A 23,498-nucleotide genomic window follows, 5' to 3' on the forward strand; every position below is an offset into this window, starting at 1 on the left:
TGGTGTTAAGTTTAACATCATACTAGCACATGAGAAAGGATTTTCTGATTCATGAGATGGTTTGAACAATCACATGATATTCTGATGTTTAAAACATGATTATCTCCCTGACCTACCTTTGCTTCTAATGCAGTCATGGTTCCTTGGAGGATTTGTGATGGTTCAGGTTCGGCGCTTGGGTGGATGCAGTTTTCAGAAGCAATTCCATTTTTGTCAGGCAGCTTCATTGAGTCATCTGGAGGACATATGGACTTGCACGGACGTCTTTAGATGTAGTATAGGGTGAACCTTAGCAAGGAGGCGGCTGCCCTGTGTTCGTACTGCAATAGAAGGGCCTGTGGTGTTTGCATGCTAGAAGAATTGTTGTGCCTTGAGTTGGAAAATCCTGTGAAGAGGGTGCACATGTAGACAAGTGATATAAAATGAAAGTTCAAGCAGACTTACTATAAGAGACTAAAATCGTGCTGTGAACAACTGAAGGTTCTCCCCATTTGCTTGGCGCATAACTTTGGATAACTCCGGACTGTCAGCTCTTCATATTGTGGCAGTGAGTTTGATGTCCTAAGACATGTCAGATTTCTTTGCATCGGGATCAGATGTTAGAATTGTGTTAATTTCAAGTGTACTTCCTATTTATTAAAGTTGAAATAACTGTCAAAAAGCATTTCAGTATTTTATTCTGTCTTCTAGTTCCACATTCTCCCTCCCTAATTTCAGCTGAGTAATCCCTTATTGGTGTGATATGTGTTTATATGTGCTATCAAAGCATTCGAGATCTCTCGGTATTTGCTGATATTGCAAGAGTTTTCAGTAAGGATGTTTGGGCCTTCGCTGGTGCCATAGCTGTACTTTGGCGCCTTTTCTGCCAGCTATAGGTTTTCTCCTCCCTTCTCTGATCCCCTACTGTCTTATTCTGTCTCTCCACCTTTCATGCCCCTTTTTGTCTCCTTTTTGTTGCCCTGCTAATGTCTCCCTCCTCCTCTTTCACTTTCTCCACCTCTTTTTTTTTTACCCTCTTCCACTCTGCGCTGCAAGTCTTTCTCACTTCTTTATAATGATTTCTGTTCTGTGCCACAGTGTTGCTTTATTTTTTTAATTTTGTTTCCAGTTTTATGTAGCGCGAACTCGACCCACTGGTATGGCCACCATGACCACCGGATATGTTACATAAGGTAGCCACAGGGAGAGTAAGTGATTTGCCCAGAATCACACGATGATGTTGCGCTGACACCGAGACTCGAGCCTGGTTCCCCAGCTCCAAGGTCTGCAGCTCTGACCATTGCGCCACATCCTTTCCCCATTTCGCTCTCCTCGTTCTTCGCTCCCTGTGGAAACCAGACCTGTCATCTTTCATTCTGTTTTCTCTGTCTATTTTGGTTCTTGTCGTCTCTATCAATCTGTTCTCTCTTCTCTTTTCTGACCCCTCACTCTTCCCAGTTCTTCCCTCCCCTTCTCTCCTCTCCCTGGTATCTATTACACTTGTCTCCTGCTTTTTCTCCATTTGGACTCAGTTCCTCTCTTCTTTTTCTTGTCTTTTTTTTTTTAGTCCCGCTCTTTGTGACTCTTTCTTACCTCTCACCGTCCCTTATCCCCCCCTTCCCTTCCCTTTATTCCCGGTCTCTGTCCACTCCTCTCTACGTCCCTCTCTCTCCCATTGTCCCTCGTTTTTATTATCTCTTCCTAGACTCGTCACCCCCACTTCTTTTGGGCTTCCTTTTTCTCCCCCTATCTTTCCTCTCTCTGACCCCCTCTATCATCCTCACTCCCTCCACGGCTCCCTTTCTTCTTTCACGTTCACTCTGCGTCTTTTTTCTTTCCTTCTCCTTTTACTCTCGCCATCCCTCCCTCTTTACCTAGTTGACGTGGCTCCAAATACTGAGTTACGAGAGCTTTCTAGACTCAGTCATTAAAGCAGTTGTCACGCGCTTGTTTTTTCTCTCTTTTGTTTATTTTTCTCCTTCCTCTGCCTCGCTATTTTCCAGTCTTTTCTTCCCTTCACCCTCACACTCTCTCCTCAGCATCTACCCTCCTCTCTCCCCCATTTTCTCTCTCCTCTCTTGCGTTCCTCTCCCTCTCCCCTGAGGCGCTGAGCGGTTTCCATCCACCTCCGCCATGTTGGCATTAATTGCCACCATGAGCCAAATATCTTTGTAATAGGAAGGCTGCGTGAGATGGTGGCCACGCTGATGACCATTCTGCCCCCTCCCCACCCCGCAGGCCTCCTCCTTGGCCCAGCATTGAATGAGTCGGCTCTCTGGACCCCCTCCAAGGTGCCTCCCCTTCCCAGGCTCGGGGTGCCATAATGAAGGCTTGTCTGAAAGCGCTGAAGCACGGACAAGAAACCCATCCCTGCAAACAACTCTGCGGTGTGGGGGCAAGGAGCTTCCCTTGGTGATCTGCCATCTTCATGGCGGCCATTTTCAGGAAATTGCTGGTGGGACCCATGTGCTTAAGTTGTAAACCCCTGCATGCGGCCTACTCCAAACAGTGATACGCATAAATCTTGAGGTAGTTTGGAAAACATGGGCCGCAGTTTCTTGAAATTCGCTGCCCTGCTGCCCCACTCATTGTAGAGGTCCAGGCCGTAGGTACCTGCTTAAATGCCCCCCAAAACCTCCCTGGGGTGATTTCAAATACAAAATGGCCTTCTATTGGCCACTTGATTTGCGCCCTTTCTTGTCCATTTGGTGCTCTTGCCCCCCACACCTCTTGACTTCCGCATGGCCAAAAGTGGGGTGGGGGGTGCCATTTCCTGCTGGTATTTTTTTTTTTTTGCGCCCTTTCTTCCCTTGGGTGTACATGTCCCCTGGCCTTGGCGAGGTTCCCGCTTCGGCCCCCTCAAGCCCCCTGCGGGTGTGGCCTTCACCCTGAACAATGAGTTCCAAGGCCCAAAGATTTTCCCAGGATCTCACTGCCAAGTGCAGGTGTAAAGGATCCCTAAGCTGCCTACTCTTGATTTCCACCTCATACCTCTTTATTCTGCCACCCTTTACTCCTGTCTCTGCATCTTACACTTACCCATTATTTTCATCCCTCCTTTCTCTGTTTTTCATTGTCCTTCGTCAACACCCGTATTTCTCCTGTTGCTGCTTTTGTGTCTTTTGCACTGGATCAAAGTTTGAAAAATAATTCTTTGTAGCGAAAGCCAGTGCCAGTGTCCGCCACCTGCAACCACTGAACAAATTAAGCAGTGGTCATCCCATTAGATTAATGGTTACATGACCAAGTCCATGGAGCCTGCGGCCCATGGGATTCCCTGGATCACTGGACTGAACTCCAGCAAAAAAGATCTTGGAGTAACTGCACTCTCCCCCCGCGTGCACCCTGTAAAAAAAATATAGCTGGAATATTTGTTTATTTGTTTCTGTTTGGAGTGTTGTAAAGCACTGACTTATGATGAATTGCAGCTTTGTATCACTGAGAGCAGATAAATAAGTTTGCAGATACTGATGGTTCACAGACTCTGTCCTAGTTTCAGTTAGCTCCTCATGGCTTTTTAGTGCCTCGTGTTGCAACAGAACTAGGTCAGGTTTGAGATCCTCAATGGGAGGAGACCAGGTGTCCACGGTAGGTGTACCGGCAGGGTTTAACCTTTGACGAATGTGTGACTATGAGGCCAACCTCATCTATCTCCCTCATGGGGCGCAGGGAGCTCATCAACGACACGCTGATTGAGAATCCCCATTTAGCATGACAATGTAACAACCGATACCAGTTAGTATGGGCTGTGTGCGCGTGTTTGCATGGACTGCAGGAGTGACACGCAGAATTGAGGGAATATGGGATCTCTGGTACCTCAAGAAAGCCACGAATCCTCTGGGTCATACGACTGAAACTTATCAACCCATTTGATGCTGTGTAATGACGACTCTGGTATCATTGTATACACAGTTTGAAATCATCTCACCTTCATCAGCACTAAATAAAGACAGATCTTTGTAAGGGTTCCTGGGATTTTTAATTCATGTGCGTTTGTGTGGATCCTACCCCCATCAGGATAGGCTCCCAAGTACTGAATTGGAGTAGCTGAGCTGCCGCTAGAGATTGCGGTGGCATAGTAGGGTGACGCCCAGGGTGTGTGAGGCCATACCATTAAAAGTTTTGAATTTGTTTTGACCACTTGTGAACTTAGACTGTAAGGCAGTCCTGGATGGACTCGATGCAAAATTTTTGGATTGGTCCATCGGATCCCCAAAGTTTGGGAAATAATCCTAGGGTAACCTGCACTGTGCGTTTTGGTTTATGATAAGGAGGCCCAACTGTTCCTCTTGGTCCTTTGACCATGATTGTGTTCAGGTGTCTGAGTTCCCCAGCACCCAAAATCCATGGATGTACACAGTCCCTCACACTGCGGAGGCAAACTTCGAGACTCCAGGACCTCACCTTTACACGTGGTGCGGACTCTTCGCTGGTGCTGAAGTGGACATATTCAGCTCATCAAACTTGGCTCCTACAAGGCCTCTCTTCTTCTCAGTTGTGTGTCCTAATGCAAGATCCTCCTGAGCAGCCTCTTGGCGCTGATTGTGGAGGTCTTTATATGAAGTTCAAAGGTAAAGGACCTGAGAGAGTGAAATACATAAAGGGAGAAGGATAGGACTATAGGCCCACATCTGGTAGTTATCCATATAAATGCTGGGTACTCCTGGTGGCTGAAGCTGGGCTGTACTTTTGAAAGTGTTTTCTGTAGCCTGTAGTGACTGGTCTGCATTTTTTTTAATATTCAAGTAGCATTGCTTACCCTGAGGAGCTCTCTCCTTTGGAGGCCATTATGAAGATGATCTGGCTGGTCTTGTTAGAGAGTTGAGGCTTTAAGGGGGATACTTTTATTTGTCAGTATCCCTGATTCAGCTCCTGGCTGAAGACTGGTCTGTTCTCTATACTGTTGCTTCTCTCTGGTTTCTCCCAGTGAATCATTGTACAGAACACATCTGCAAGCAGACACAATAAATGGTACCGTCTTCTCCCAATTGCTTTTTCAGCAGTTTTCGTAGTGAAAACATGTTATCGATTATGCGGTTTTGGCTAGGGTTTAGCATTGTTTTATTCAAATGTCACAATAAAGAAGAGATACATATCTCTAAACAAACACAATATGCTTTAGAAACGAATCGTGTTATATACTAAATGAAAGAACCATAATAGGTGCATGACAGGGTGCTGAGGAACCCCTAGGGTTAGCTGTGGTAGGAGTAGCACAGGTGGTGGACACAGGGTATGGAAATACTCGCTGAGCATGAATGTTTGCAGCATATAGTCACCAGCAGGACTAGAGCGACTCCTATACTGCTTGCTCATATAATCTTTGGAGGGGGTGACTTGAAGGTACTGCGGTATAAATGGGCTGAAGATACAGGCATCACAGCTTCTGATTGGACCTCTGTACTGAAGTGCTTCTACAAGGTATCCAGAAATGCACCGTTTAAATTAACGCAGCATTACAATCTGCATCACATGTATATCACTCCCAAGAGAATTAACCCTATGTTCCCCAGCGTGTAGACGGGTTCTCTAGGTGCACTGAGGAGGTCGCAGTTTTTTTCGGATCATCGATAGTGCCAAGTGCCACGGATCCTGATATCCCTCTTACCCCGATGTGACCGTATTGGGTGATTTTTTGAGGACCAAGACTAGCTCTGTCACCTGCAGTCTTATGGACTTGGCATTGGTATTACACAGTCGCCAAACAGCCATGAGCCAGAAGAGTTCTGCTCGCACACAGTGCTTAATTTGTACATAAAAACGTGCCGGTGCCCAAAGCCCTCCTCTTAAACACGCGGCTGCTGCAAATAAATGTGGGAGCACTGAATACTGAGGGAGCGTAATCCTGAAGCTATCTCGGGCCTCTTCAATCCATTTACAGCCACTCCCTGCCCCTCCAGCTCACTCTTGCAGCTTTCTGCTTTCTTCCTTTCTAACGCTTTTTCGTTGTTCTCTTCCTCCGTCTTTCCCATATGTGTCTTTTGCGGCAGTAAATGCTTGGGGCAGAAGAAAAAGTGCCGGCCCTAAAAAAATAAGTGCTGGTGCTTAGCACCGGAAACACCAAGCACAAATTAAGCACTGCTGGCACAGCTCAAGCAGGTGGCGGGAGGAACTTAATACATGGGCTGAATTGATTGATTTGGTATAAATACAGCACGAAGGTGACTTATGGGACCAGCCTGCAACATGTAGCACAATAGGCCTTCTTATAGAGAATGGCATTGCTCTAGCCGCTAAATGTCTTTTTCACAGGTGTTTCGGAAATCAGTGCACCGAGCTGCAAACCATCACATGCTCTTCGCAGTTGAAACCTTACTTGAGTCTCATGCGCCGTTTTACACAGTTTAAAACAGCCGTCTATGTGGCAGACAAGACATCACTGGTTTTCCAAGGGCATGGGCTTCTTTGGTTACATTTCATAAAACGCATTCCCCTTCATCTATAAAGCATGGTGACTTCCTGGCTCATACTCCTCCAATTATTCACGATTTTAGACACAGGTAGGCCTGGGTGGGAGCCTTCACCTTGTAATCATGGTCTTGGCAGGTCAGGGTTTGTTCGTGACCAGGCTTGCACCTGGACATCAGTGAGGGTCCGTTCCCGGTCTGAACGGACCACCTACTGCAGAGATGCGAGTTCGTGGTTGACGCTCGATGCTTTGTACACAATGCAGTAAATATACCCGGGTCGGCGCTTCTATAAGGTGCTACCATCCGGGACGGACATATGGCACCTAGTGGTGGTCTCATATTAGAATAAAAGGGCTCAGAGTTGCCTGTGTTCAGGGGAATGGGAGGACTCCATGGGCAAAATGTTATTTTTCTACTACAGCACCAAATACTTTAATATTGTGCCAAGCTCTAGAGCAGTGCCCTAAAAACGCTGGCACGGCAGACTGGCAGGGCTCAATCATTCTTCTAGGTGCATGTGCAGTAAAGGCTTCAACGACACGAAGGGAACCGCCATTTCATTACAAAAGGGAGGTGTGTGCTCAGCCAGGACTTCAATGCCACGAAAGAAAGAGGGAAAACAATTCCGAAGGGTTACTCTATGAATGAACATGTCGATTGTTGAGGAAAAGTGGCTGGGCATCTTAAAATCGACCTTCAGTTTGTACAGTGTGCGCGACAAAAACCCCACGTCACATGAACACAAGCAATGGCAAAGCCAGTAGGCCAGGCTTACAATTTGAGTCCTGACTAAAATATGTAAAAAACTTGTAGACCAAAGGCTACTGTTAGAAAAAATACAATTTCGAGGTTTCAGACTTTGCCGAGGTTACTCAACAGTTAGTGCTCCGAGTCCCGCATCCAAGAAGGCGCCTTGAACTGTTCCCAGATGATGGTCCTACAGTTTGTATCCTCAGTGTCAGCTCAGAGCAGCAACATTAATGCCTTTGTGGGACACAACCTGGTGATTGGAATCACCCGCGGGCCGCACATCCATATAGAAGACAGCGGGGTCTAAATTAGAGGAAAAATATCAAGTTAGCAGCATTAAATTACAAATACCTTGGCGGCACCAACAGCAGCCACTGGGCCTGCTAGGGGCCACAGCTGTGACCTGCACTGCTCTGCACTTGTTTTGGTGCAAAGCAGATGAGCTCTTGCCAAATCGCATTTCATCCTCAAAGAAATCAGATACGCCAGGGAAATCTTAAATGGGAGAGCTGGAAAAGTGTAATGGATTTTGTGTCTTCCGGTCCACGGGTTGCTAGTAAAACTGTGGCCTGAACCTTTGCCATAGCTAATAACAAGTGGATGACCTCTGGGGGAAACCTGCTAATGAGTGTTACCTCTGGCCACAGCCGGGGCAGTGGTCTACCCCAAGATACCCAAGGGGGCACCCCAGCAGCAAAGGAAAGGCCGACAGCAAGTCCTGCCCTCTGCCCTGCACACCACAGCACGCGCAAGAGGGGAAGGGCTAGCAGCAGTGCTTCCGGGTTAGATATCAGGTGACTCCATGTCAAGCAGGCCACCATCTGCCAGCCACAGGCTTGTGTTTAACTGATGAATGGACTTTTGGAGCAATTTTCATTCAGACTCATTTGTCTGACCCTTATTGCAAGGGAAAAAAGAGAGGGAAAAAAACATCTCCTTTGCCACATTGTTGTGCACAGGAAAGGGTACACCAGTGCAAGTCTCCTTTCATATAGTAAAGGTACAACCTGAGCGGCATTCATTCAGATCAGGCACACAACTTAAAGCAGGTGTGTTGTGCTATCAGTGGCGGCTGGTGACGCTTGAAAGTGGTGGGGTGTAAAAGTTGGAGAAGAATGTTGCGAAACGAGCGAGCCCAACTATCATAGGGATGGTTTGGGGGTTCTCCTCCCAGTAAAAGTTTGAAAAAAGAGTGAGCAAATGGGCATTTTAAAGCAAGTTTGAGATTGCAAGAAGATTTATAAAGCACAAACATTACCCAAAGGGTTTAGTGCGCTTTACAAAAAAACTGGTCTCATTACAAGAGATACAATGTGTACAAACAGTTGCTAGTAGTTATGATTATTACAAAGAAGCGGGTAGATGTTCTATAATTGCTTGCAATTAAGATGCCACTTCTGCATCTTATTTAACTTATAAGGTATATCAATATAAAAATATACCCTTTAAGTTTTATATATATATATATATATATATATATATGTGTATTCTTTCACTGTGTGCTGTAGATCAAGCTAGCTGCGCTGCACAGCACACCCGCTAATCCTCTGGCCTGGTCACAAGAGCCCACCAGTGTGTATGATCAAAGGCAAGTGGGTCCCTTAGGGATTCCCTTTGCAAAGATAATTCTACAGCAGAGCAAACTATATACCAAGGCCATCTGATCTGTTACCAGGCAGCCTGTGTTTTTGATTATGTCCTGAAAAAATGGCTCGAATTTATTGCTTGCATTTGGAAGGGACCGAAGAGCCTGCTTTTGGCAAACCACTTTTATTATTCAAAGCAGCTATAAGCCATTTGTCAGGCCACAAATACAGGGCTCACAGGACCAGCTGTTCTTTTATCAACTTCATACCAGTACGAACAATGATCAACTACTCCTTAACGGCAGTAGTTTTTCTAGAAGACTTAAAAAAGTATTTCATACACCCATTGTTAAAGAAACAAATCTGGACCCTCTAGACCCCAACAATTACCGGTCTAAAGCAAACGGATTATTCCTAGGCAAACTTATAGAAAAAGCAGTCTTCATCCAGATATCGAAATTAATTGAAGAAAACTCACTCCTTTCTGATTTCCAAATGGGAATCCATCCAGGAAGATGTGTTGAATCAGCCTACTCTCCATCTGGGATGACTTTAAAAACTCAGTAGATTAGAATGGGATCGTGCGCCACTTGTTTTGATTTTCAGCTTCCTTGAACACAGTGTATTGTGACACTCTACTCTTAAGACTCAAGGAAGCTGGCATTGAGAATACTGCTCTCAAGTAGATCTCATCTTACTTACACAACAGAACAAAAGTGTTGCATGAGCCTAATTTCTCATCCCAGCACTACAGCATAGAAGCAGAAGTCTCTCCAGGCTTTATCACCTCATCCCTCCTTTTCAACATCCTCATAAAATCCTTACCAGAACTGATCAATATTTTTTAGTTTGCCTGATGCACCTATGTGGATGACACACAGATACTTCTTAAATTATACTTCTTACATTAGACTGTCCAAAGGATACCGGAAATTCCAAAATCTTCAATTGCTGCTGGACATTGGACAGTGAATGACATGGATCCACCTCAAAATGAATGCTTCTAAAACTGAGATACTCACCTGTGACAATCTAAGACCAGTGCCAAAAGTATAAAAGGAGATAGGAAACTTTGAATTACCATGAACTCTGAGCTGTCCATTAATTCCAAAAAGGATGGGGTATCCAGATCAAGCTTTCTTCCCATGAAAACTCCACAATGCATCTTCCCACAGCTAGGATTCCCCTACAGAGTCCAAGCAACAATCTCTCTTGTCCTATCAAAACTAGATTACGCTAAGGGTCTATATCCTGCCTCACTTTCATCAACTATTAGATTACAGAGAATTCAGAATTCTGCTGCCAGACTACTCTTACATGTAAAGCCACAAGTCCATGTTTGCCCAGCCTTGAAGGCCCTCCATTGTTACCAGTTTCTAGACAATCCTCCTTCAAGCTGCTTTGTGTCTCCCACGAGGCAATATGTGGCAAAAGAACACTTTTCAACAAGAAGAAAATCACAATAATCAACCAACAAACGAACCTATACTCTATATGGCACCCCATCTCAATGTCTATGTATGTTTATAGACAACAATCATGTTATTTCTGGCAATGTTAGAATTAAACATATATATATATATTTAAATATGAGTATGTATGTCTGTACATTTGTTAATTTTATTTGAAAAAACAAAACTTTCACGACTACCTTTTCCTCTGATTCAACCCAATCCTTTCTGACTACAAAGGATTCCCAAACATGCTATCCACACTCTGATGTCCTTCTATTGAATTCATTCAACTAAAAGGCACACAGGCCCACTACTCCCAATAACATCTTCATGCAAGCCAATATTTTAGACCAGGAGAGTGCGAGATTTAAAAAAAAATCAGGGGAATGTATTTTCCCAATTGCCTTCTATTAAAGTATAGGCAATCTTGGGAAGAGTACAACTAAAATAAAGCAATTTTTGGCTTAAACAAATCGTGAGTCTCTCGCCTGTCTTGGGTCTGTTGGTTTGTATGCATCTTGCGTATTCCCTTTTCTATTCCTTCTCAATGAATGTAGCCATATTCTAGGGTGACCAGACGTCCCGGTTTTGCCCAGACAGTCCCGGTTTTTTAAGGACTGTCCCGACATCTTTTTGACAAAACTAAGGCATGTACAGGTTTTTGAGAGAGGGTCAGATGAACGTGGACATTAATCACAGAGTTGTGCAGGTTCGCGTTTTATCCGTTCCCTCTTATCACACCAGAGACACAACTTAACATTTGCAGAGTCACCTGCTGTGCTGCCTTGCATCATTCAAGCAGCACAGCAGGATTTAATGAGGGGAGTATAAGGTCTCCCATAACCTACGGCCCGGCTCATCAACAGTCAGACCCTGGAGCTTCTGACAGCAATTGGAGAGGGGGTGGGTTATTATATATACACATATATCACTAAATGACACGTCATTCAGCGATATAAATACATTTATATATATATATATATATATATATATATATCTCAATGACGTGTCAACATGTAATCCTATTTCTATGTTTGTGTCTGTCACGGTTTTTGGTTGTGAAAATCTGGTCACCCTACCTATTCGAAACACCAAAGAAAATGCAAGAGATCTCAAGAGCACAAACTGTACAAACCACACAATCCTTCAAGTAAAACAAAGCACATTTTAGTAATCTATTACCATTTACCCTTAGCATTGGGTTCTGGAGCAGTGCCTTAGTTGCTGCAGAGCACTTCAATGACTCATCAGGGGTGATAAGTCCTATATAAACATACATACTAATAGACCCGATTCAGGTAGGAGACTTCTGATTTTGGAAACTAAAATTGCTTTATTTTAACTGCCTCCTGCCTGTAAGTGCAAAAGTTTCAGTAGAAGTCATTGGGGAAAATACATTCTCCCAGTTATTTTTCGCAAATCTCCCACTGTCTTGTTCTAAAATGTTGGCATGTATGTATAAATATAATTTTAACTACAGTGTTAGTCTAGCCGCACAAGAAACTGGTATATTTGAACCACCGGCCTGTAAAGCTGTAGAACGTAGCTGCATTTGAACCTTTACCTTTAACAAAGATGATGTACAGGTTTGGTGTTTTTTTTAAACCATAAACTGAAAAAATATAAATAGTTTCTTAAAAGAATTGTCAAACGTTTGTTTTGTAGGCTTTAAAAGACAGGACAGCTTCCCTGTTTCTTTTCCAACACAGGTCCCGTTACACTGAAGGTGCAGAACACAGTTCCAAGATGGCCGCTACGGCGAGCCGGCGTCGCTCCGTTGTTGCGTCACCTGTGTAGTTTTATTTTCCGATCTCGCACGGCAGAGGAGTGGGCGGACCTGTCACGTGACGCTCCCTCTGACCGTCGTCACTAAAGCCTGTGTGGCGGGCGTCACAGCCCCGTGGCTTTGTCGTGGTCACGTGATCTGGGTCGGCATCCGAGGAGGGCTCTCAGCTGGCAGAGTGTCCGGCGCATGCGCGCTTCAGACTGACAGGGGCTGGAGGAGAACAAGGGAGGACCGAGCGGAGCTGGGGGCAGAGGCTGCCGGACCCGAGACCCAGGCAGAGCCGGAGGAGCAGGGACGGTGCGAAGGCAGAATAACAGAGGTGTCCGGGGAAGAACTGTCAGCGTGGGCTCATCTGCCAGTCCTCCATAGCCTGACATTAGGAGAGGGCAGCAGAGCCCCACCGCAGCCGGCTGCAGAGCCCTGGCCTTCAGGCCGGACTGCTGTAGGAGCCTGGCCTCTCGCATCATGATGCCGGTTCCAGCACAACCACCAGCCGGACCGCGCTCCCCGGTATAGCCTGTGGCGTTGAGCCCCGTGCACTGCCCCTCAGGGCAGCCACTGCAGCACTTTAACCTCTGGGCAGAAAAACAGCCGCCCCTCGGGCCTGTCCTCCGGGCCAGACCCTTGTAGTGCGCTATAGCGCATTGAAGCTAGGTCTCTGGCGCCCCAGTCTTGGCTTCTGTTCTCCTGAAGAGTTCTTGGGCCTTCAGGTTTATTCCTGGACACCGTGGATTGCTGCTGGCCTTGGCACCCTGGACTCTGGCCTGCAGTTCACTAAATAAAGGTGTCTATAGACTTGGTGTAGGTGTCCATGGTACTTTGAACTGTTCTTGGATTTAACTCGGTTGGATCTGGTACTTTGGACTGTTTCCTATTTAACTTTAGGTTCTGGTGACTGTGCTGCTCCTCTGTAGCACAAGAGGTTGTGTGGCTGGGATAGGATCTTGCACAGTTGACTCTGCTGTCTTACATCGGGTACGTAAGTGCAGTAGTTACAGTGCTTTGGACATTTGATTTTAATGCTATAGAATTGGTACTTTGGGACTGTCAACTTTAAGACAGTTTACATTGTCGCCTTAGTAGTGTCTTTGCATCTTGCTTTTAGAGCAGCAAGCTCTTGCATCTTGGACTGTGCTCTTCTGCATAAGCGGTGCTTTGGTTGTGGACTCAGTGCTGTGGTACACTGGCTCTTTGAAGACTTAGCTCATGCGTATCTGACGCTAATGTAGCATATGTGAAGCTTGGCGTTTTGGAATATGGACTGAAAATTTTGGGCCCTGGATACATTGGCTCTAGAAACTTATTGTAGGATTAGTAACAGCCGACTCAGTCCAGGTGGAGGATGGCCTTCCCGCTGCTGTGAACCTTTGAATTGGTACTCTAGTGTGCTGGTTACAGAAATAAATCCAGTACACTGGATTTCAAACTCTACAATAATGGCTTTCCGGCTCTTGAATGCAAAATGTTTGACTTTATGCACTGGTGCCTGATGCAGTGGGCTTGGCCAGGACAGTTGATGTCCTGCGGTGAGGCCCAGTGCAGTGGACATTACGCCACGGAGTCTACAACTTTGAATGATACAGCGTATTGGATTTTTGGGGTGGCAGTTCTGTGTTGATTGGAAAAAAAGCCTGTAGCTGTTGAAGGCGCCAGTGACTATAATTTCTGGTAAACATTTGGATATCGTGGCGATCATGGGTGAGACAAAGGTAATTTACCACCTGGACGAACAGGAGACACCATACTTGGTGAAGTTGCCCATCCCAGCAGAACTGGTCACCCTCGGCGACTTCAAGGGGATCCTGAACAAGCCCAACTACAAATTCTTCTTCAAGTCCATGGATGATGACTTTGGGTGAGTAGCGGTAGCCGTGGAGTTCCCATGCCTTTTCTCTGAGCACACCTCTTTTCGTGTGTGGTAGTGGAGATAAGAGAAACCTTTTGCCCTGAAGATGGGACGTTTTGATCTTTTCAGAATGCATGTACCCTCTGAAAAGCTGCGCCTAAAAGCTACACGTGTATTTCTAAATACGCTCTTTGAAATCATGCTTAAATATGTCTCAAGTGTTTCTGGGATTTTAAATCAAATTGCTTAATTTTAGACGTCTTGTTGATCAGTGCTGGTGGCTTTTTTTTTTTTTTTCTCCAGACGACCAGCAATCGGGTGCTTTTCTGTGTCTGATTTTACACCTTGAAATGTAATGTTCAGTGTTACCCCATTTTATCATCTTTGAATGTGTTGGGAATGTTCCAGTTGTCCTGGCTAGCTCTTGATGATTATGGATAATGATAAGCTCCGCATCTGTGGAGCTGTCTTTGTTTGCCTTTCTTGATTTTTGGAAGTCTTATATCAATGTGCTGGAAGCATTCCATTTTCATTAAGCTGTTGATTATTCCGGGTCTGTGCGCTGTGCTTTTGATAGTGCCGGTGGTTAAGCCCATTTGTTTGTGTCCACTTGTCCTTCCACGTTATACACGAAGATAGGTTACAATTTACTGATGTCTCTGTTTGCAGGTGGTGAAAGTCTCTGTATCAAAATATGCTTTTTGGCATGCGTAATTCTACACATGATCTTTCTGAGATCATATGATTGTTTCAGAATTTCCTGGCGATGCCAGTCCTTCACCATGAAGTATGCCATCTCCAACCTCTGCTTTTTGAGCGCATACCCTTTCCAGTAAAAAGTGCTTTAGGGCTTTGCTATAGCCTTTTCGAAGTAGAAAACGTTATGTTTTTGCTAGTGTGGCTTAAAAACAGTCTATATCTGGCTATTGCATCAGGTTTGAGAATATCCAGAAGTAGTTAATTGATCGATCTCTCTCAAGCACAATCTTTCCTGTTTTCAGTAAACAGGCTAATTGGCTTGTAAACACAAAACGTTTCTTTTGTTGCCTGTGGTAAACCCTGGGTTAGCACCTACTCCTTTTTGGTACTTGATTACTGCAGAACAACCAGGCTGTTTCTTAATCCTTTTCTAAATCGCCCTGTAAAATAAAGTCCCAACAAACTACCTTAACACGGGCTGCCCTTCCCAGCAGCATAAATGGCTGCTTTACTGGCACCAGTCTTAAAAATCGCTAACAAAGTTGCCTCTCATTTACAGTGTCCCGAGATGTTTGTTTTGTACACGGTGTCCTGACTGCCTGAGACGTCTAGGCACTTGTGGTTTGAGGAGGGCTATAGATCTGATAATCCCGAACACACGTTAGAACCATGATCAGGCTAGATTTTGTCTTGGATAGAATGCTGCAGAATTGACAATTTTTTTTGTTTTAGGGAACAACATAAGATTTCGATCAACAGCTTTTTTGCAACAGGCTCAATAAATGACGTTATATCAACAAACGGTGTGTTAGTTAATATTAATTCATAGGTAACATTTGAGAAGAGTTTAACTATGCTAATTACATGAATGTTAGAGGGAAGACAAATAGACGCATGTCGTAAGCTTATAATACGAAGGATTCTGTAATTCCTTTATAAAAGAAAAGACGTCAGAACTCGATGATTATGCGTTATTACAGCTGAGATCTGACTTCACAATGTCTGCTACCAGAGTCAGCAGCCGAGGTAAAAGGCAGGTCAGGTCAGGTCAGGGAGCATAATTAAATCAGATGTTTAAAGCAGCAAAAAGGGAAGGTTGCTTTCCTCTCTTCTGCTCTATTTTGATAGCTTACAATGACAGGCACAGAGAATGTTTTTTTTTTTTCCACTCCTTAGAGAAAAGCTCGAATCTTTCTGCATGTTTCTACACATTTCGAGCTACTGCAGCTTTTTCTCTTTTGAAAACTGACTTGTATTTAACTGTTTCTAATATTTGTGTGCCCTAAATATCTAACAGGTGTTAGATGTGTTTAGATTTGAACTAGAGCGTTTATTTTTATTCATGTTTGCAAACATGCTCACTCTTTCTTATGAAAGAGCTACAAACAAAGGTTTTAAGTGGCTTGTGGGAAAGGGAATGTGTGACCATGTGTGATAAAGTACCCCGTGGCGTACATAAGAATATTGCAAGTCACCTTGGAGTTTCATAACCTTACAAAGAAACTTGGCATTCAACCTTGTTCCTCTAGAGGGTTATGGGACTCCTTGGTGACTTTCAATTTCCTTATACTGTCTGTCAGAGAGTACTTTATCCCTTATATGTTGCTTACAATTGAGTAATACTGATGTGCAGTGTACGTATGTACATTGATGCGAAGAGAAAAGTGCAGCATCTCTTTCAAGCTGCAAACAATTAGATTACAGTTTTCTTTCCTAACATTTGGCGATCAGCCGTCGGTCGGATGTTGGGTGGTGAACTCTTCCGGTAAAGATGGCTTAGGCAGCAGCAGAGAGTAGCTTGGGTCCCCCTAGATGATTACAGGTTGTTCCTCATGGGTTTATTAGTCAACCTGTGGAGAGACATGCGGTTGGAGATGTAGGGATCACTGCCATTCACGTCTTTAAAAACAAGTGTCAGTAGCCTGTAAATTGCTCTGTTTGTAGATGAAAGCCAGCCAGCTTTGGGGTGATGTGAAGAAATACTTATAGAGTAATCTTGTCAATGACTGATGGATAATCACAATTGGCCCACAGAAAGCTGGCAGACCAAAACTGAAATAGGTGTCATGGTGAAAGTATCATTGAATATTGTTATGGACAAGGCCGTTAGAGTGGCTATGTCCAATTACTACTTTTGTAGGAGCAAGTAGAAGGTGAGATCGCCAATGTGAACCGCGAAACTCTTCTTTTAATTCTGTTCACATGACACTTCAAACTGGATACCTATTGGGGCCAGTGTGTGGCCCCACTGAGACTTCAATTACATACGTTGCATGAATGATCCGAACCCTTTGGACTGATCTGATGGAGTGTGCAGAGGTTTGTCCTGAATCAATTTTGTTGTGACTAACAAGGTGCACTGTTCTTTTCAGATAGAAGTTTTTTTTTATTGTTATTGGTCTTTTGCTGCGGTTGATGGAGTTGACTGGAGTATATTCCAGATGTGAGCTTTAGTTATAAATGTGTTTTGCAGAACTTGAGGAACACAGATGTGAAACCCAGCTTGTTTGGAAGAAACATGAAGATGTGCGTGAAGGGCTTCAGCATAATGAAGCCAACACTTCGTGGGTAAAGAAAGGATGGAGTGGGACTAATGTTTGATGGAATAAAGTTGAAGCTGGACTTGTTCTAGCACTCTAATCATTTTAAAAGTGATATGAAAGTAGTGCACAAAGCTACAGTTGGCATAACCCGGAGAACCGAAGACTTGCTTCTGAAAAAGATAAAGTATGATTGGTGCTAGAGTAAGAAGAACCTAGTGGAGTCGTGTTTGATGAGTCAATATGTGGTCAGAAAGAAGTGCAAGACTGTTACTGTGCAGTATAAGATGTGATTAATGAAGATGGTGTTAGGCCAATATGTTGCTTGAATGTGCTCTCTCAGGGCCTTGAGGCGGACAGAAATGCCGTTAGCACAAACTTAGTGTAACAGGAAAGGAAGTAATACAAGTGTTGGAGAGATTGCGAACAGGAGGTAATGAAGACTCAAGAAGCACGAGGGAGGCTCTCAGGTGGGCTTAGATGACCTTGATTTCAGTGATGGGATTACATGTACCCAGCATTGGGCCTTCCCAAGGGCATACACCGATGCTTAAAGACCGAGATGGTCCACATGTGAGAGCAGAGTGAATTTGTCTCCTGTCTCATGGGTCGAGAATCTGTGCTGACGTCCATTTCTGCTCTTCTCTTAAAGGACCCGATGATTTATGTTTTCTGACTGTAATCTGTTGCTGCAAAGATGGAATCACTCTTGTTTGTTATTAGGCTGTAGTCTGATCCATATTAATGCTTCAACATTCCATTACATTGGGTTCTGTTCGTGCATGTGATGGCCGTGTTTGACACTTGTGGCCTCGTCCAAGGGCTTCTAATCTTCTACGCAAGAGCCAAGAACCTTGGCACGTGTTCCTCCAGTCCAGCAGTCCAAAGCACACAAGTTTTGACACCATTGATTGGGCCATTCAACAGTGCATACTAACACAGCACAATACATGCATTGCACCACCTTGTATTACAATTCATGGTTACTCTGTTAAAGATTATTGAATCCTTTTACGTTAACGTATTCCGAGAATCTGTTAGACTTTTTTCTTTCGATTATGTGAATTTGTAGGTCCAGTTGGAAGTTGACATTCTGTGATCAATGTGTAAATAAAGAAATGCTTGTGAAAGCTTTGTGCTAAATAAGATACTGACCTGTTTGTTCTTAGAGTTTTCACTGGAGAGCATTGTTGTATAGGCTTAAACTCTGTTAGGTTTTATAGAGTTAAAAAAAAATCATTGTCTCCCTTGTTTAGAGTAGTTGGACTGCGAGTCTGGAAAGATCAGTAGATTACCTAAATAATCAGGTAGACCATAGTGATACCTGCTAATGTTCATTTTTACAGCAATTATGATTACATATCTAAATTGAACATTCGTAGAGACCCGATAGATCATCTACCAGTTGGGTGTTGATCTGGAAAAGCTATATATAATTGAAAATATCTGCCGTCCTATGGACATTGTTTATGAAGTCATGTTCATAGCTGTGTACATTTCAGCACAAGAAAGCTTTGCTATGAACAACATTCTTAACTTTCTTGTATTATAACTTTGTCCACGTAGGTCTGTGCTTACCATCTACGGCATAATATGCCTTAGAAGAAATGAACTAAACCTACATGCAAGCCTTAATTTATATTTAATGGTATTTATGTATGTGGTTAAAATTTAATTGCAGTAATTTTGGTAAAGTAAAAAATAAATTTCGCAAAAATAAATAGTATTCATTTAGTTGCTCGTGAAATCTAGGCTTCTAATCTGTACTTTCCCAAATGTTTCAGGGCTGCTGAAAGTCTTGTATGTAATCAGAGGATGTGCAAATATGCATCACCACCGCACTGTAATTCACATTCTAGATACAGCCACATTTGGGTCTGTCCAAGTGTTTACTTGTAAGTTTATACAAATTAATTACGTATTCAAAGTGTCGAATGAATTACATTTCCGTAGTTGGGTAAAGTACAAAGTACATGTATAGCAGTATGAGAAAAACTATGATATAAGCAGATGGTTATCGTCCCTCGAACTTCACTTCAGGTAAGAAAGCTACAGGTGTAATTGTGCCAAAATAATACAACATTAATACAGGCTATGCTCCTTGGAATCTTTATAAGGGGTCACTATTACTAATTGCTGAAGTGCTCCTTAAGTGACCATCATGGATGGAATTCTGCCACCATGAAAAACATTTACAAGAAGTAGCCGCTTAAAAGGACTAATATATTATTTATGGGCCATGATCCGAAGTTAAAAGCATTGAATACATGTAGGTTTTTCCCTTCACAGTAAAAGTGGGTATGCGCGTTGCAAAGGGTGAGGAAGTTCTAACAGAGACATGGATGGGGAAGGGTCAAGGTTTCAGTCAGGTAAAGAGGTAGATTAGGGTTATTGCTAGTGTAAGGGTAATATTAATAATTAGGATTGAAGGGTGTAGGTTAATGCTTATGGTTAGTGTAGGGATAATAGTTCAAATTTAGGGTCAGTTTAAGGTTATGTTAATTGAAAGGACAATGTAGGGTTATTGTTATTATGAGGATAATGCTAATAATTTGTTAACGTTACTGACTTCCCTCTCCTGTGGTTTCCTTGCCCTGGGTCGTAGCACACTAAAGTCTGTTGTCATATATCCATGCTTTAAATTCGTGATCCTATCTAATAATTAAGATTTACTTTTAGGGTTTGTGTAAGGGTAATATTACTACATAGGATTTAGGTTATGACTAGGGTCAGATGTAGCACATAAGTTAATATTACCCTTTCAGATTTAGGTTAGGAGTACCATTAATAATTAGGATTTAGGGTTAGTTTAAGGGAAATATTACTAAATAACATTTATGTAGGTGCTATGGTTATGTTTACTGCAAGTGTAATGTTAATATTTAAGATTTAGATTTAGCAGTAGAATCGGATGTAGTGCGAGAGTAATAATAATAAAGAGGATTTAGGTAGACGAAGGGTTCATATTAGCATGCACAAGGGGGATTGAAGTGTATTTTCTTAATGAGTTAACTACAGATGTTTCAGTATTGGTGCCCAACTAATACTAAGTGAAATTTCTGGTTTTTGATGGTTGGTCATCTTGGTATTTCCTTCTCATGGCATTCCTCATTTCGACCATGAGCCTCCTATACAGATGCTACATATCCCGAAAGATGCCTGAGTTATTGGCCAGGCTCTCCTGTGAAGACACTGCTTGCTTTGGGGACAGTACGCGTGAAGGGGGATGATGGTGCTAGTGTTGGCCCAGTGCAGGTGGCCTGCAGAGAAGCCAAATAAGTGGTCCTCGGGTCACTGGTTCAGTGAAAGCTTGCTGATGGCATGTACAAATACAGTTTCTTAAATGTTTTAAGCTGCAGGTTGGCATTGTCTGAAACCGCTGGATGTACGGGAGGTGAAAGATGCCAGTTTTAAGTAAAGCAGGGCCCGTTTTTAACTGGGTCAGCCTAAGCACTGAAGTATGGAGAAAAGGTGGGGTGAGCAAAGAGGTTACATTTTCCTTGTGGTATTAGATACAAAACAGAGTGAAAGTGTATGAATCTTGGGACAAAATGGCAAAGCGTCTAAACTAGCTAATATCATGGTATTTATCAGATTAGAATTAGATGTTTGTAGTGTATAGCAATTTTAAACAAGCATTTGCAAAGCCAATATGTTTCGTCCAGAGCTATTGGCTGTGCTGTACACCAGCGTGACTGCTGTTCAGTGACATGGAGTGGCTTAGAATGTAGCCGAGGCGGAGTGGAGTAAATGTCGTACAGTGGAGTGTCATAATATAGAGTTGAGTAAAGTGTTGTGGAGTGCAGAAGTGAGTTGTGTCAAGGTGTAGAGTGAAGTGTTGTAGAGTGGCCTAGCGTTAAGTGGCATAGAGTGGTGCGGAGTGGACTAAAGTGTCATACAATGGAGTAGGTAGAGTGACCTAGAGTGGAATGGTGTAGAGTGGCATGAAAGATCGTAGCATGAAGTGTCGTAGAGTGGAGGAGCATAGAGTAGATCGGAGGGGCTTAGATTGGAAGCGAGAGGAATGTCATGGAGTTGAGTCAAAGTGGTATAGAGTTAAGTGGCATGGAGTAGAGTGGAGGGGAGTAGCCTAGATTGGAGTAAAGTGTCTAAGAGTGGAGATGTGTAGAGTAAAGTGGTGTGGAGTGTCGTAAAGTGGGGTGGGATAGCGTGGTGTGCAGTGGTATAGAGTGGAGTAGACCGGGGGTAGAGCATTGTCAAATGTGTCAGAGAGCGGCATAGACTGGAGTGGCGTAGAGTGAAGTATGCATGGTGCGGTAGTGCACTGCCATTATGGACAAAACATTTTCAATTGACATTACTGTTACATTTGAACAGGGATATAGTTCTACTGATAATCTATACAGCGCACAAACGATAATGTGTGGAAATAGTATCAACTAGTGTATTGAGTTTCTTTTGATCTTGATGAAATATTTGTTTCCATCATACTTCAGCATTACACAAACCGTGCTTTCCTAATTCTGATATAGTCTGAAATATTTGCACAGCTCATTTAGAGACATTTACATTTTGTTGTGTGGTAGAAAAAATGTCTTTCCTTTCACATCCTCAGATTCGCGTATAAATCCTCTAACTTTTACGTCAGAGAATGAAAAGTAAACACCTAGCTAGCTCCCTCGGATGACATAGTATAGCATTGGGCCTCTGTCTTTGAATGCACAGCAACTGAGACCAGATAAACACAAAATGTAAAAACCTGTTTTAAAGAAAGCAAGCACTTGTGGAGGGTTACTCTGGTGCCTAGATGTAATATCTGTATTAGGCCCGACCGTAGGGTTCCTGCACTAGCTTGAGACATTCTCAACCATAACTTGGTGCCGCCGGAAATTGACAATAATACAATCCACTTAAGACTTCTTAGGCAGGGGACCCACACACCTAACTCTGTGGACCAATTAAATCTCACTATAAAAGCGATCTTTGGACTCAACATTAGGGTGGATCAAGTGGGTCACCTTTTTTTATTAGCTGGGAAGGGGGCTCTGTCACACGAGGAGCCAAACTAGAAACATTGGCCAACAACGCCACGTATGCACAAGAGTCCACCGGCAGATGAGTCACAGGAAGGGGGCAGGCTATCAGTTAGGATTGAGAGGTGTGGCCTGGCATTTTCTTAAAATGGCATACTGTTACCTCTGTGACAGATAAAATCAGTATTGGTTCCCGAAGACCACGTCCTAATACCAGTGGGACTGGACGCAGTGGAGTAACTCTGGACACCCCGGGGATATGGGTTAAATTAGCATTAGAATGCTGGAGAATGGGCCTTACCACCCACCCCTCTCTAAGATTTTTCAAACACTTTACGATGTAAGTTTCAGGCTCGTATGTCCTGGACTTCTGCACCCGTTTTCTGTGCTTAGCAGCAGGGCCAACTCCAGCTGACTACTGGCTAACCTATATATTTGTTTGACCCCTCACACAGGCTTTCCAGTACTTCATTGGTGTATTTACTGAAGCAGAGGAAGCAGGACCATTAGATGAAAGCCCACTCTCTAATTGCGGTTGAGGATGCACAAATGGTCCGTACCTTTAGCAGGGAACAAAAGCCATCACTCTGCCAGTTCCATCTCTTTTGAGATGACCCTTATAGTGCATGCTAAAAATCCACCAATGATTGAATGGCCATGAGCCTGGGTTTGAACAGAGGCAGTTTTATGTTTCTTCATGGTTTTTGAAAGAGGAAAAGAAAAACAAAAAAGGACCTGTAATAAGACCGGGTGCTTGTGCGATTGCCGACTTGAATGTCTGTCGAAAAATTAATAAAAAGGCCCACATTACATGATAATTATCTGCAAAGAATGGACAGAGTGGCATGCAACACTACAACAAATTACTTGGAAGAAAAAAAGAATCCCGTTGAAGGAACCTAGGGTGTCGCTCAACCCAGGTTTCTCTGAGCATGGACAGATGCCGTTGGGCCCGCACTTGGCCCCGTCTTCGCCTAGGCGTGTCTTGTGATGCAGGCAGCCTCCCGGGCTCTAGGATTCTGGGGAATGGAGCCCCGAAACAATATGCAGCTTAACTGTCCTCCCACGGTGCGGGCAACGTCCTATGCTTATAAGCGCTTGTTGTTGGGGACCGCCTCCTGGGCTCTTGGGTTCTGGGGAATGGAGTCCCCAAACAACGTGCAGCCATATTGTCCTCCTGCACTACGCGCAGCGTCCTGCGCTTATACGCGCTCGATGTTGGAGCCCTGCCTCTAGAATTCTGGGGAATGGAGTCCCCAAACAACGTGCAGCCATATTGTCCTCCTGCACTACGCGCAGCGTCCTGCGCTTATACGCGCTCGATGTTGGAGCCCTGCCTCTAGAATTCTGGGGAATGGAGTCCCCAAACAACGTGCAGCCATATTGTCCTCCTGCACTACGCGCAGCGTCCTGCGCTTATACGCGCTCGATGTTGGAGCCCTGCCTCTAGAATT

At 43.9% G+C, this 23,498-nt stretch overlaps 1 protein-coding gene across 1 annotated transcript in view; it reads left to right on the plus strand.

The window, feature by feature from the left end:
- Positions 1 to 12,162: 12,162 nt before the first annotated feature.
- The window catches only part of DVL3 (dishevelled segment polarity protein 3), a 308,433-nt gene continuing 297,097 nt past the window's right edge, over positions 12,163 to 23,498 (plus strand). The window contains exon 1 of the mRNA XM_069212937.1: positions 12,163 to 13,820. Within this exon, the coding sequence (XP_069069038.1) occupies positions 13,660 to 13,820 (161 nt within the window). The 5' untranslated portion in view covers positions 12,163 to 13,659. The remainder of the gene's footprint in view (positions 13,821 to 23,498) is intronic.

The sequence above is a fragment of the Pleurodeles waltl genome, chromosome 11 (genome assembly GCF_031143425.1).
Source record: "Pleurodeles waltl isolate 20211129_DDA chromosome 11, aPleWal1.hap1.20221129, whole genome shotgun sequence".
Taxonomy (NCBI): domain Eukaryota; kingdom Metazoa; phylum Chordata; class Amphibia; order Caudata; family Salamandridae; genus Pleurodeles; species Pleurodeles waltl.